Source organism: Salvelinus alpinus, chromosome 12 (assembly GCF_045679555.1).
Source record: "Salvelinus alpinus chromosome 12, SLU_Salpinus.1, whole genome shotgun sequence".
Lineage (NCBI taxonomy): Eukaryota > Metazoa > Chordata > Actinopteri > Salmoniformes > Salmonidae > Salvelinus > Salvelinus alpinus.
The window spans coordinates 38,702,721-38,717,441 of NC_092097.1; the positions used below are offsets into that span (position 1 = coordinate 38,702,721).

A 14,721-nucleotide genomic window follows, 5' to 3' on the forward strand; every position below is an offset into this window, starting at 1 on the left:
AATGTGTCAGTTTAAACTAGATTGAAAGATACAGTATGTATGTTTAGATATCAGTTAGTATCTCAGAGGCACTGCTTTAGGTTGAAATTGGTAGTCACACACACAGTGCTTCCCATCCCATCCCACCCACCCCACACACACACAGTGCTAAACACCCCACACACAGCACTACTCACCCACACTACACACACAGCTACCCACCCACTGTGTTACCCCCCCACACACACAGTGCTACCCACCCCACCCACGGTGTTCCCCCTACACACACGGTGCCCCCCCACACACAGTACTGCAGCCTGAATGGTAGAAGATAAAGTCATCCTGACCTTAAAGAACATTTGACCAATTATTTATTAAAAAACAGTTAACATTCAGTACAGAACAGTACATTTTTACACAGTAATTTCATCAGGGATAACTGTCAAGACCCTAATAGGATAGTCATACAGCCCAGCAGTCATGTCCAAGTCCTAAGGGGAAATAGATGAGGATGATCAAATTCATTGATCTGCATCTACTAAAACAGGCGATATCCTCTGCTTCCTGTAAAATATGTAGTGTAATTACAAAAGAACAACATCAGTCAACATATATATAGCTACTAGCAGTATTCATATCCTCATGCTGGCACTGAACCAAGCATGGCTTCAGATGATGATGCATGCAGCAACACAATCACATGGATCAGTGAAAAACATTAACATTTTCATTACTCAAAGTTATTCCCATTCCCCACTGTATTGTAATGCATTGTTCAAACATCAATCACTGATTCTTCTAGTGTTTTAAATCCTGGCCAATAATTAAACTGCCCAGATTTACATGTCACTCTCCTTCTGTGCTCAGAACTTAATTTCAAGAGAGAGCGTAAATGTCTCTGCTGTTAACGTTTTGACCGAGCCATTTTCCAGCCATGTGGTCTCTCCCCTGGGTGAATTTTAAAGTGAGTGTTCAGGTGAGCCGACTGGTTGAAACATTTCCCACAGATGTGACAGCGGAAGGGCTTCTCTCCAGTGTGAATGCGGTGGTGCCTCCTCAACATGCTGATGGTTGTGAAGCCTTTTCTGCACACAGAGCAGCTGAATGGTCTTTCCTTGGTGTGCCATCGCATGTGGACCTCTAACTGACAGGAGAAACTGAAGCATTTCCCACACTCTCTGCAACGATACACTCTCTGTATGCCCTGGGGTTGATAGGGGGATCTCTGTTGAGGCAGCTTGGAGGTGTTCTGGCCTCTAACATCTATGTGTAGACCTATACTTTCTCTTTCATATGCACTGCTTGTTCCCTGTGGGCCCTTATATCCCGAGAGTCCTTCTCTCAGAATTCTATTGTTGATATTGGGTTGGGCACCGTTTTCACTCGAAGCTGCAAGACAATCGGAATTCACATTGAAGACAGTCTGTAAGTCACTGGTTGGTTCTGATGTGCTGTAGCCTTCTTCATTTTCTATTTTGATCTGCTTAGAAGATATGGTTCTGGCTAAAGAGTCTCCTTCTCTGATGTCCACAGTTTGGGTATGTGGAAGATGTGAAGGCTGAGCTGGGTCCTGATCACAGTTACTTTTAACAAAGGGAGGAGTTAATATGGACTCTCCTTTGGTATCAGACTCCAAACCCTGAAGCTGGTCTTCCTCCTGGCTGATTCTGAGCTCCTGTTCCTCTTTAACCTGTGTGGGCTTTGGGTCCTGGCCCAGACTGGGGCTCCACTCCTGCTCACAGTACTGCTGCTCAGGGGAAGATGCATCTTCAGTGAGATGGATAGCATGGTGGTCTAGAGGGAACAGAAAGGAAGAAAGTCAGCTGAAGGCAATTCTATCTTAGCACCACAGTACATGTATGACACGTGTAGCCTGCATGTAAACCAGAATCTGGGTTTACAGGAGACGTTGAATATGGAGATTCTCTTTAAACCCAGGAAGCAGCCATTCAACTTGCCATTCACTAGCCTAAATGTCAAAATACGTTCGGTACTTACCAAAGACAAGTGTGGCAGAGCAACCATTGTTATTACTGCCTTTACATCCAGTATGTACTTCCAAAAAAGTTCTAAATTAAAAGTTAAATGCAACTGAAAAAATGGCTTGTCTGGAAAGAATCTAAGAATTGTTTTAAACCATGTGCCAGATCTACATCTTCTGCACCGCCAGTAAAATCACTCAGTCTATCTAGAAATATAGAATCCCTGTAAAAACGTACCGTTGTCTACTTACATAAAATATTATTGCATTCCGTGCAATATATGGGTGAAACAGATTGATATGGCGTTCAAACTGTTGTAGGTGATAAAATCAATTACTTTCCTGCTGCTGGATCAGCCGACCTGCGTGTGGCAGTAATGAGTGATTTTATTGGAGGTATAGAAGAGTGGATGATTTGGCCAAAAACAATACACTTACACGGAACCCAAACCGGCTGAGCGCGTGCGCCATCGTGCACAAATGTATTTTGTCCCCCTACACCAAACATGATCACATGACACACAGGTTAAAATATCAAAACAAATTCTGAACCAATGACATTAATTTGGGGACAGGTCGAAAAGCATTAAACATGTATGGCAATTTAGCTAGTTAGCTTGCACTTGCTAGCTAATTTGTCCTATTTAGCTAGCTTGCTGTTGCTAGCTAATTTGTCCTGGGATATAAACATTGAGTTGTTATTTTACCTGAAATGCACAAGGTCCTCTACTCCGACAATTAATCCACACATAAATCAGCCAACCGAATTGTTTCTAGTCATCTCTCCTCCTTCCAGGCTTTTTCCATCTTTGAACTTATATGGTGATTGGCATCTACACTTTCATAGTATTACCACGACAACCGGCAAAACATAACCAATGAGGAGATGGCACGTGGGTACCTGCTTCTATAAACCAATGAGGAGATGGGAGAGGCAGGACTTTCAGCGCGATCTGCGTCAGAAATAGGAATGACTTCTATTTTAGCCCTTGGCAACGCAGACACTCGTTGGCACGCGCAACAATTGAATAACATGGATTTCTACATTTATTTTGCGACGCGAGCGGTGTGGTCAGCCTATTATGCTGCATTTAGACAGTCAGCCCAATACTGGTCTTTTTTCACTAATTGGTCTTTGACCAATCAGATTGGCTCTGAAAAAGATATGATATGGCCTCCCGAGTGGCGCAGCATTCTAAAAATGTTTTATCAAACTATTTGTCACATGCGTCAAATACAACAAGTGTAGACCTTACTGTGAAATGCTTACTTTCAAACCCTTAACCAACAGTGCAGTTCAAGAAGAGTTAAGAAAATATTACCAACTAAAGTAAAAAAATATATGAAAAAGTAACACAATAACATAACAATAACGAGGCTATATACAGTGAGGGAAAAAAGTATTTGATCCCCTGCTGATTTTGTACGTTTGCCCACTGACAAAGAAATGATCAGTCTATAATTTTAATGGTAGGTTTATTTGAACAGTGAGAGACAGAATATCAACAAAAAAATCCAGAAAAACGCATGTCAAAAATGTTATGAATTGATTTGCATTTTAATGAGGGAAATAAGTATTTGACCCCTCTGCAAAACATGACTTAGTACTTGGTGGCAAAACCCTTGTTGGCAATCACAGAGGTCAGACATTTCTTGTAGTTGGCCACCAGGTTTGCACACATCTCAGGAGGGATTTTGTCCCACACCTCTTTGCAGATCTTCTTCAAGTCATTAAGGTTTCGAGGCTGACGTTTGGCAACTCGAACCTTCAGCTCCCTACACAGATTTTCTATGGGATTAAGGTCTGGAGACTGGCTAGGCCACTCCAGGACCTTAATGTGCTTCTTCTTGAGCCACTCCTTTGTTGCCTTGGCCGTGTGTTTTGGGTCATTGTCATGCTGGAATACCCATCCACGACCCATTTTCAATACCCTGGCTGAGGGAAGGAGGTTTTCACCCAAGATTTGACGGTACATGGCCCCGTCCATCGTCCCTTTGATGCGGTGAAGTTGTCCCTTTAGCAGAAAAACACCCCCAAAGCATAATGTTTCCACCTCCATGTTTGACGGTGGGGATGGTTTCTTGGGGTCATAGGCAGCATTCCTCCTCCTCCAAACACGGCAAGTTGGGTTGATGCCAAAGAACTCCATTTTGGTCTCATCTGACCACAACACGTTCACCCAGTTGTCCTCTGAATCATTCAGATGTTCATTGGCAAACTTCAGACGGGCATGTATATGTGCTTTCTTGAGCAGGGGGACCTTGCGGGCGCTGCAGGATTTCAGTCCTTCACGGCATAGTGTGTTACCAATTGTTTTCTTGATGACTATGGTCTCAGCTGCCTTGAGATCATTGACAAGATCCTCCTGTGTAGTTCTGGGCTGATTCCTCACCGTTCTCATGATCATTGCAACTCCACGAGGTGAGATCTTGCATGGAGCCCCAGGCTGAGGGAGATTGACAGTTCTTTTGTGTTTCTTCCATTTGCGAATAATCACAGAAACTGTTGTCACCTTCTCACCAAGCTGCTTGGCGATGGTCTTGTAGCCCATTCCAGCCTTGTGTAGGTCTACAATCCCTCACGACGCCAGGTCAGCGGAGTCAATCACCACCTTCCGGAGACACCTGAAACCCCACCTCTTTAAGGAATACCTAGGATAGGATAAAGTAATCCTTCTAACCCCCCCCCCCCCTTAAAAGAGTTAGATGCACTATTGTAAAGTGGTTGTTCCACTGGATATCATAAGGTGAATGCACCAATTTGTAAGTCGCTCTGGATAAGAGCGTCTGCTAAATGACTTAAATGTAAATGTAAATGTACAATCTTGTCCCTGACATCCTTGGAGAGCTCTTTGGTCTCGGCCATGGTGGAGAGTTTGGAATCTGATTGATTGATTGCTTCTGTGGACAGGTATCTTTTATACAGGTAAGAAACTGAGATTAGGAGCACTCCCTTTAAGAGTGTGCTCCTAATCTCCGTTCGTTACCTGTATGAAAGACACCTGGGAGCCAGAAATCTTTCTGATTGAGAGGGGGTCAAATACTTATTTCCCTCATTAAAATGCAAATCAATTTATAAAATTTTTGACATGCATTTTTCTGGATATTTTTGTTGTTATTCTGTCTCTCACTGTTCAAATAAACCTACCATTAAAATTATAGACTGATAATTTCTTTGTCAGTGGGCAAACGTACAAAATCAGCAGGGGATCAAATACTTTTTTCCCTCACTGTACAGGGGGTACCGGTACCGAGTCAGTGTGTGGGGGTACAGGTTAGTTGAGGTAATTTGTACATGTAGGTAGGGGTGAAGTGACTATGCATCGATAATAACCAGCAAGTAGCAGCAGTGTGCAAAACAAATGGAAGGGGGGGGGGGGGGGGGGGGAACTATTACTATCAATGTAATAGTCCGGTGGCCATCTGATTAATTGTTCAGCAGTCTTATGGCTTGGGGGTAGAATCTGTTAAGGAGCCTTTTGGTCCTAGATTTGGCGCTCCAGTACCGCTTGCCGTGCGGTAGCAGAGAGAACAGTCTATACAGACTTGGGTGACTGGAGTCTCTGACAATTTTACAGGAGTCTCTGACACTGCCTATTATATAGGTCCTGGATGAAAAGAAGCTTGGCCGTACGCACTACCCTCTGCAGCGCCTTATGGTCAGATGCCGAGCAGTTGCCATACAAGGCGGTGATGCAACCGGTCAGGATTGTATGTTATTTTTTATTTCACCTTTATTTAACCAGGTAGGCCAGTTGAGAACAAGTTCTCATTTACAACTGCGATCTGGCCAAGATAAAGCAAAGCAGTGCGACAAAAACAACACATAGGATAAACAAACGTACAGTCAATAACACAATAGAAAAACCTGTATACAGTGTGTGCAAATTAAGTAAGGAGGTAAGGCAATAAATAGGCCAATTGTGGCAAAGTAATTAAAATTTACACTGGAGTGATATATGTGCAAGTAGAAATACTGGTGTGAAAAAGAGCAGAAAAACAAAAACAAATATTGGGATGAGGTAGGTAGTTTTTTTTTTTAAGGGGTGGATCAGCTTAATATTGCGGAAAGAATGTTGCTTCATTTCCAATCCCCCATATTTTTTGGGTAAATATATATATCCATACACGCATGCATACATATACACATATATACATACACATACCTATATAGACATACATACTTTTTTAAAAGAATATACCTTTATTATTATTCCCCGCAAACCCTACCACCGATCCCCCAATTGGAGTAAACTAATAAACACTTCTGCTTTTACCTTCAATTTATAAATCTTATACACATTTTACAGACACAGTCTACTTTACAATAGTTCTCTCTTGTTTGTTCTTAGTCCTTCCTCTATTTCTGATGTCCATCCAGTTTGATTTCTATTTGTAACTGTGCTATTTCACAAAAGTTCCGAACCTATATACATTTTACAGATCCCGTATGTTTTACATTGTTTATCTTGCTATTAGTCCCACCCTTCAGCTCCATTCAACCCCTCCCATCTGTCTCTCAACATCATCCATTTCGGATTTCTATTTGCCATATATTTTTCAAGTGTGCTGTGATGCTTCACAAAATAATTGAACCTTCCTATTCTCATAGCTTCTACAGATTGTAAATTAAAAATAAACATTTTTGCTAAAATAATTATTATATTATTGATTGATTGACTATGGCTTTTCAAATCACCCAGTATTGCTATCTGTAGCGTTAGTTCTAGGCAAATGTTGCAATTCTTCAGCCATTCCTGGACCTGTGACCAAAAACAAGCTACATATGGACAATACCAAAATAAATGATCTAATGACTCTGCCTCCTCACAGCAGAATCTGCAGAGCTGGGAAGATTGTATCCCCCATATATATAACATTCTATTAGTTGGAAGAATTTTGTATAGTAATTTAAATAGAAAAGTTAGAAGTTTTGAATCCGGCGTTGTTTTGCGTATCAATTCCTAAACCATGTCCCATGGAATGGGTACATCGAACATCTCTTCCCAACTATTTAGCAATTTATATGGCACAGATGACAGTTTTTTGGTCCTTAAATGAAATTGGTATATGTTTTTATTTATCACACTTTTCTTTAACCATTTATGTTCTTTAATACAGGGCCACACAAGTGGCTCAGGTAGTGCAGCTCATCCAGGATGGCACATCAATGCGAGCTGTGGCAAGAAGGTTTGCTGTGTCTGTCAGCGTAGTGTCCAGAGCATGGAGGCGCTACCAGGAGACAGGCCAGTACATCAGGAGATGTGGAGGAGGCCGTAGGAGGGCAACAACCCAGCGGCAGGACCGCTACCTCCGCCTTTGTGCAAGGAGGAGCACTGCCAGAGCCCTGCAAATGACCTCCAGCAGGTCATTCAGTTGTAGACTCCGTCTCATGCTACCACTAGAGTGAGAGCACCGCCAGCATTCAAAAGTGACCAAAACATCAGCCAGGAAGCATAGGAACTGAGAAGTGGTCTGTGGTCACCACCTGCAGAATCACTCCTTTATTGGGGGTGTCTTGCTAATTTCCTATAATTTCCGCCTTTTGTCTATTCCATTTGCACAACAGCATGTGAAATTTATTGTCAATCAGTGTTGCTTCCTAAGTGGACAGTTTGATTTCACAGAAGTGTGATTGACTTGGAGTTACATTGTGTTGTTTAAGTGTTCCCTTTATTTTTTTGAGCAGTGTATATTACACTGGATCTTTCTTGAATAAGTTCCTCCATTTCTTTTTGTTTTTCCTCTAACTTATTCTGTGCCTCTATAGTACCGTTTTTATTGCTATCTAACTGTACTGTTAGTCCTTCAATTTCCTTTGTTAATAAGGACTAGTTTGATTTAAATTGCTTTTGTTTTCTAGATGAGTACTGAATTGCATTGCCTCTAAAGGCACATTTAAAAGTGCTCCATACAATAAGGGGATCTGCTGTACCTATGTTATGTCTGAAAAAGTCAGTTATAAATTCTTCTGTCCTAGTTCTAAACAATTTATCATCTAGTAGACTTTGATTAAATTTCCAATATCCTCGCCCAAGTGGAAGTTCTGTAAGAGTAATATATATGCCAATAATGTGATGATCCGACTGTATTCTGTCCCCTATCAACACTTTTTTAACTTTTGGTGCCAGAGAGAATGGTATAAGAAAGTAGTCAAGACGACTAGCTTGATTAAGCCTCCGCCATGTGTATCTCACTAGGTCAGGGTATTTAAGTCTCCATATATCCACTAATTCCAATATATCCATGACATTCATGATTTCCTTAAATGCCTGAGGGTGATAGTTTGTAGTGTGATTTCCTTTCCGGTCCATAGAGGTATTTAAGACCGTATTAAAATCTCCCACCATAATAATAGAGTCTAGTATTGCTTGTAGAGTTGATAAATTCTTATATATATTTATTTATTTATTTAAATATATTATATATTATTTAAAATAATCCATCTACCTTGAGGATCTGTTTGGACAATTTGCACATTTGGATCAAAATTATTGTTAATTAAAACCATCACCCCTTTTGAATTTCTTTGCCCATGGGAGAAGTATATTTCGCCCCCCCAGTTATTTTTCCACAAAACTTAATCTAAAACTGTTGAATGAGTTTCCTGTAAACAATAGATATTATATTCCTTCTCTTTTAGCCAGGTAAATACTGATTGTCTTTTCTTATTATCTGCTAAGCCATTACAGTTGTAACTGGCTATACTTATTTCACCACCTATCATAATGAGACACAACTTTCAATTATTTTTATCAAAATATATGTTTGTAAACGTACCATTAAAAAGTAACATGATGATTGAGTGTCTATATAGCTGTACCATGATATTTGCATTTCTACTAAGTAAACCTCCAATCGGTCCCTACTATTCCACCCGCTAAAAGCCCTCCTCCTCCCGAGTTGGGTTGTCATCCCAATGCCCGGCAGACCACCCTCGACCCCCTGTATCCCATGGCCCTGAACCGACTGGGATCCATCCTTTGAAAAGAGCACACAGTGCCATTTACCGAATTGAAGTAGATCAACTGCCAAATGCATTTCCATCGCCCTCACCTCGATTTGTATTATATATAGCTGTGAATCATCCTCTATTGTCCCTAACATATTTTGCTCCTTCGCAACAGTTGTGGGATACACACATACACCCACACACACTCAACCCATACCCCCACACAACCATAAGCTCACTTACTCAACAATTACACCAACCCAGAGCCCAACTCAAGATAGGTCTTAATTTACAAATGCACTTGCAGTTGCAGCTGCATGAGAAGGCCTGCAAGACCACGCAAAAAATTGGCAAAAATTGAGAGATTTTATTTACCATTGTCACATCCTAGATGATGGAGGTCAAATGTACACATTTTCCCTGAAAATTAGGTAGGTAGTTGGTTGGATGGGCTATTTACAGGTGGGCTGTTTACAGCTGCAGCGATCGGTAAGCTGCTCTGACAGCTGACGCTTAAAGTTAGTGAGGGAGAAAAGTCTCCAACTTCAGTGATTTTTGTGTTGGCTTTGGGATGACCAGTGAAATATACCTGCTGGAGTGAGTGCTACGGGTGGGTGTTGCTATAGTGACCAGTGAGCTGAGATAAGGTGGAGCTTTACCTTTGATTTTACCTAGCAAAGACTTATAGATGACCTGGAGCCAGTGGGTTTGGCGACGAATATGTAGTGAGGACCAGCCAACAAGAGCATACAGGTTGCAGTGGTGGGTAGTATATGTGGCTTTGGTGACAAAACTGATGGCACTGTGATAGACTGCATCCAATTTGCTGAGTAGAGTGTTGGAGGCTATTTTGTAAATTACATCGCCGAAGTCAAGGATCGGTAGGATGGTCAGTTTTACGAGGGTATGTTTGGCAGCATGAGTGAAGGAGGCTGAGTTGCGGAATAGGAAGCTAATTCTAGATTTAACTTTGGATTGAAGATGCTTAATGTGAATCTAGAAGGAGAGTTTACAGTCTAACCAGACACCTAGGTATTTATAGTTGTTCACATATTCTAAGTCAGAACCGTCCAGAGTAGTGATGCTAGACGGGCGGAATGGTGCAGGCAGCGATCGGTTGAAGAGCATGCATTTAGTTTTACTAGTATTTAAGAGCAGTTGGAGGCCACGGAAGGAGTGTTGTACGGCGTTGAAGCTCGTTTGTAGGTTTGTTAACACAGTGTCCAAAGAAGGGCCAGATGTATACAGAATGGTGTTGTCTGCGTAGAGGTGGATCAAAGAATCACCCGCAGCAAGAGCAACATCATTGATATATACAGAGAAAAGAGTCGGCCCGAGAATTTAACCCTGTGGCAGCCCCATAGAGACTGCCAGAGGTCTGGACAACAGGCCCTCCGATTTGACACACTGAACTCTGTCTGAGAAGTAGTTGGTGAACCAGGTGAGGCAGTCATTAGAGAAACCAAGGCTGTTGAGTCTGCTGATAAGAATGCGGTGATTGACAGAGTCGAAAGCCTTGGCCAGGTTGATGAAGACGGCTGCACAGTACTGTCTTTTATTGATGGCGGTTAGGATATCGTTTAGGACCTTGAGCGTGGCAGAGGTGCACCCGTGACCAGCTCGGAAACCAGATTGCATAGCGGAGAAGGTACGGTGGGATACTAAATGGTTGGTGATCTGTTTGTTAACTTGGCTTCCAAAGACTTTAGAAAGGCAGGGCAGGGTGGATATAGGTCTGTAACAGTTTGGATCATGACCGCGGCCGCATTCCAATCTTTAGGAATCTCAGACGATACGAAAGAGAGGTTGAACAGATTAGTAATAGGGGTGCTCTCTATGATGCTCTCAATGGTGCAGTTGTAGAACTTTTTGAGGATCGGGGGACCCATGCCAAATCTTTTCAGTCTCCTGAGGGGGAAAAGGTTTTGTCGTGCACTCTTCATGACTGTCTTGGTGTGTTTGGAACATGATAGTTTGTTGGAACTTGAAAGAACTTAAAACTCTAGACCCGTCGATGTTAATTGGGGCCCGTTCAGCCCACCTTTTCCTGTAGTCCACGATCAGCTCCTTTGTCTTACTCACATTGAGGGAGAGGTTGTTGTCTTGGCACCACACTGCCAGTTCTCTGACCTCCTCCCTATAGGCTGTCTCATCGTTGTTGGTGATCAGGCCTACCACTGTAGTGTCGTCAGCAAACTTAATGATAGTGTTGGGAGTCGTATTTGGCCACGCAGTTGTGGGTGAACAGGGAGTACAGAAGGGGCCTAAGTACACACCCCTGAGGGGCCCCAGTGTTGGGGATCAGCGCGGCAGATGTGTTGTTGCCTACCCTTACCACAGCCTGTCAGGAAGTCCAGGATCCAGTTGAAGAGGGAGGTGTTTAGTCCCAGGGTCCTTAGCTTAGTGATGAGCTTCATGGGCACTATGGTGTTGAACGCTGAGCTGTAGTCAATGAACAGCATTCTCACATAGGTGTTCCTTTTGTCCAGGTGGGAAAAGGCAGTGTGGAGTGCGATTGTGTCATCTGTGGATCTGTTGGGGCATAATGCGAATTGGAGTGGGACTAGGGTATCCGGGAGGATGCTGTTTATGTGAGCCATGACCAGCCTTTCAAAGCACTTCATGGCTACCAACGTGAGTGCTAAAGGGCGGTAATTATTTAGGCAGGTTACCTTCGCTTCCTTGGGCACAGGGACTATATGGGGGTCTGCTTGAAACATGTAGGTATTACAGAATCAGTCAGGGAAAGGTTGAACATTTCAGTGAAGACACTTGCCAGTTGGTCCGTACATGCTTTGAGTACACATCCTGGTAATCCATCTGGCCCCACGGCTTTGTGAATGTTGATCTGTTTAAAAAGGTCTTGCTCACATCGGCTACCGAGAGCGTTATCACACAGTCATTTAGAACAGCTGGGGCTCTCGTGCATGCTTCAGTGTTGCTTGCCTCGAAGCGAGCAAAAAAGGCATTTAGCTCATCTGGTAAGCTTGCGTCACTGAGCAGCTCGCGTCTGGGTTTCCCTTTGTTGTCCGTAATAGTTTTCAAGCCCGGCCACATCCGAACAGTGTCAGAGCCGGTGTAGTAGGATTTAATCTTAATCCTTTATTGACGCTTTGTTTATTTGATGATTCGTCTGAGGGCATAGCGGGATTTCGGATTATTGTCCCGCTCCTTTAACGCGGCAGCTCTAGCCTTTTGCTCGATGTGGAGGTTGCCTGTAATCCATGGCTTCTGGTTGGGATATTTACGTATGGTCACTGTGGGGACGACGTCATCGATGCACTTATTGATGAAGCCGATGACGGAGGTGCTATACTCATCAATTCCATTGGATGAATCCCGGAACATATTCCAGTCTGTGCTAGCAAAACAGTCTGCCGTCATCTGACCACTTCCATATTGATCGAGTCACAGGTACTTCCTACTTTAGTTTTTGCTTGTAAGAAGGAATCAGGAGGATAGAATTATGATCAGATTTGCCAAATGGAGGGCGGGGGAGAGTTTTTGGATGAGCATCTAAGGCACTGCAACGCAGCGCTAGAGACGTCACTACAGACCCGGGTTCGATCCCGGGCTGTATCACAACTGGCCGTGATCGGGAATCACATAGGGCAGCATACAATTGGCCTAGCGTCGTCCGGATTAGGGGAGGGTTTGGCCGGGAGGGCTCCACATTGGAGAGTTACAGTGATGAGACAAGATTGAAATTTGGGAGAAAAGGGGTTAAACGTTTTTTTTTTATCGTATATGAATAGATCAGACGGGATTCTTGAAATGTTTTATTTTTTTACCAAACGCCCCTCAAGATTATAGTGGAGTTGAATGAAGAGAGAGAACGTTCTCTGCTGAGTTTATAAAATTGTAAAATGAGCAGCACGGTTGTGCATTTTTAGATACAATGTTGTCAACAAATGTAGGTTGCTGTTACTCCCATCCCTATTGCAGAATGCAGCAATTTGACAGCATGTACTAATGTCGATTTAATCCACACTTGCATTAGTACCATTGTTTTGGTGATTGGCATTTAGGCTCTGACAATGAAAAGGTAGCAGACAGACCTACAGTATGTTTAGGTAAGGTGACCTGATTTGTCACTATGAAAATCATTTGGTCAAACAGATTGTGAACTCAAAAGCGTACGTTTGATTCTAGAGGGGGGACAATAAATATAAAAACATTTTGGTTAGGGTGTAGGGGCAGATTTATGTCTTGCCTAGAGCAGATTTAATTATCAATTTACTTTATTTAGTCTGATCAGTTGAACAATTCTCATTCTTAACAATGGCCTGAAATAAAAGTGGAAATAGTGTGCATGTCAGAAAGAACACTACTGTTATTCCCCACATTTACAGTATTTTATTGTTCTACTTCTTCCCAATATTGCCAGTGTAATCACAGATTTTAAATCTGATATGCCTACTTGTGTCTTTGAAAATGAATTTAAGGCTATATATTTTTGCAGCCATTCATGGACAGTTTTGAATAAGTCCTACAAATAAGCATTGGATATTAAAATGCTCCAGGCCTCAAATATAATTTGACATTTTAGTATTGTGCACATGCAAGGCAGCGATAGAGGGAGACTGACAACTCATTAACAAATATTTTGTCTATGTAGAGTAAGATAATGACAATGATCTTCAACTAGTAGACATAAACCACCTGAATATTGATATTCATTTGACTTCTTTTTTTTTAAAGGTTGGATGATTGACAAATGAAGAACATCCAGCACTTGGGAAACATAGATCAAGGAGAGCAAACAGGATTTTCATCCAGCACTATTTAAAAGAGTTCACCAAAATTACAATACACTAAATGTTTGTGTCCTTACCTTGAAAGCAGTCTACGACAAAACTGCAATCTATGATTTGGTTACCCACTGCCATCAACCATTAATATTAGTATTTCCTGTGCAGAGCATTCTCACTGACCTTCCCACTGTTTCTCCCATTGGCCTGTTTCCTCATCTAATTTCATTACTGAAAAAAAAAAGTGTCAAACCACCTAAAAAATAAATTAAAAAATTGTATAATTTTAATTCCATCCCCAAAAAACCTAAAAGTAACAAAGTCTGTAGAATTTTGAGTGTTCATTTATTGTTTAAAGAATTCTGAATACAGCTGACCTGTTGTTTTTTTTACCTTGGTCATAGGCCTAAACCATGTCGAAATACATAGAATTACAGGAAATTAGCTGAAAAACAGTAACATTTCACAGGCCGTCTTGGCAAAATCTCACTCCAAGCTTTCTTCAAAGTTGGCAGCCCTGTGGTCGGCTTTTCATATTCTCAGTCTAGTCTAACGTTAGTCCAAAAGAACAATTCTGGTATTTTGTATAGATTATTTTGTGGAGTCTGGCAACAACCAAAACAATTCCCTCGTTTTGAGAAATAAAAGTAGGTTCATATCCTAGCGTTACTTAGCTAGTTACCTGTTTGAAGTAGAACGCGCTGAACAGCGATATCCAGCAGCTTTCGGAGACGATTGTTCTCCTCCTTGGAGCGAACGATTTCTGTCTGGTACTCAACTATCGTACCCTTCACAGCCCCAAATATCTCCTCGGCAGCCGCGGTTAATCTCTTCGTAAGAAATATATTCAACAATTCCAATTTTGACATTTTGTTTGCTGTGCGAGTAGTACCACAAATGAAAGATGTTACTTATCTTTCAGGTAGTATTATTATTTTTAACAATCCACCATCTTTGTTTATAGCTATCTAGTTTCACGAATGTGACGACACAGATAAAACAATGAGCCAGATATTTCACCGGATGTATAAATGTGAAGCATCCAGTTGGCGTTACCA

General features: G+C 41.9%; 1 protein-coding gene across 1 annotated transcript; it reads right to left on the reverse strand.

Moving 5' to 3' along the window:
- Positions 1–333: 333 nt before the first annotated feature.
- On the reverse strand, positions 334–14,706 carry LOC139536058 (uncharacterized). Its single transcript, XM_071336184.1, has 2 exons — positions 14,346–14,706; positions 334–1,773 (listed from the first exon to the last, which is right to left on the reverse strand). Exons 1-2 carry the CDS (start codon positions 14,530–14,532, stop codon positions 884–886), a joined length of 1,077 nt encoding a protein of 358 aa, XP_071192285.1. The 5' UTR covers positions 14,533–14,706; the 3' UTR covers positions 334–883.
- Between the last annotated feature and the right edge of the window lie 15 nt (positions 14,707–14,721).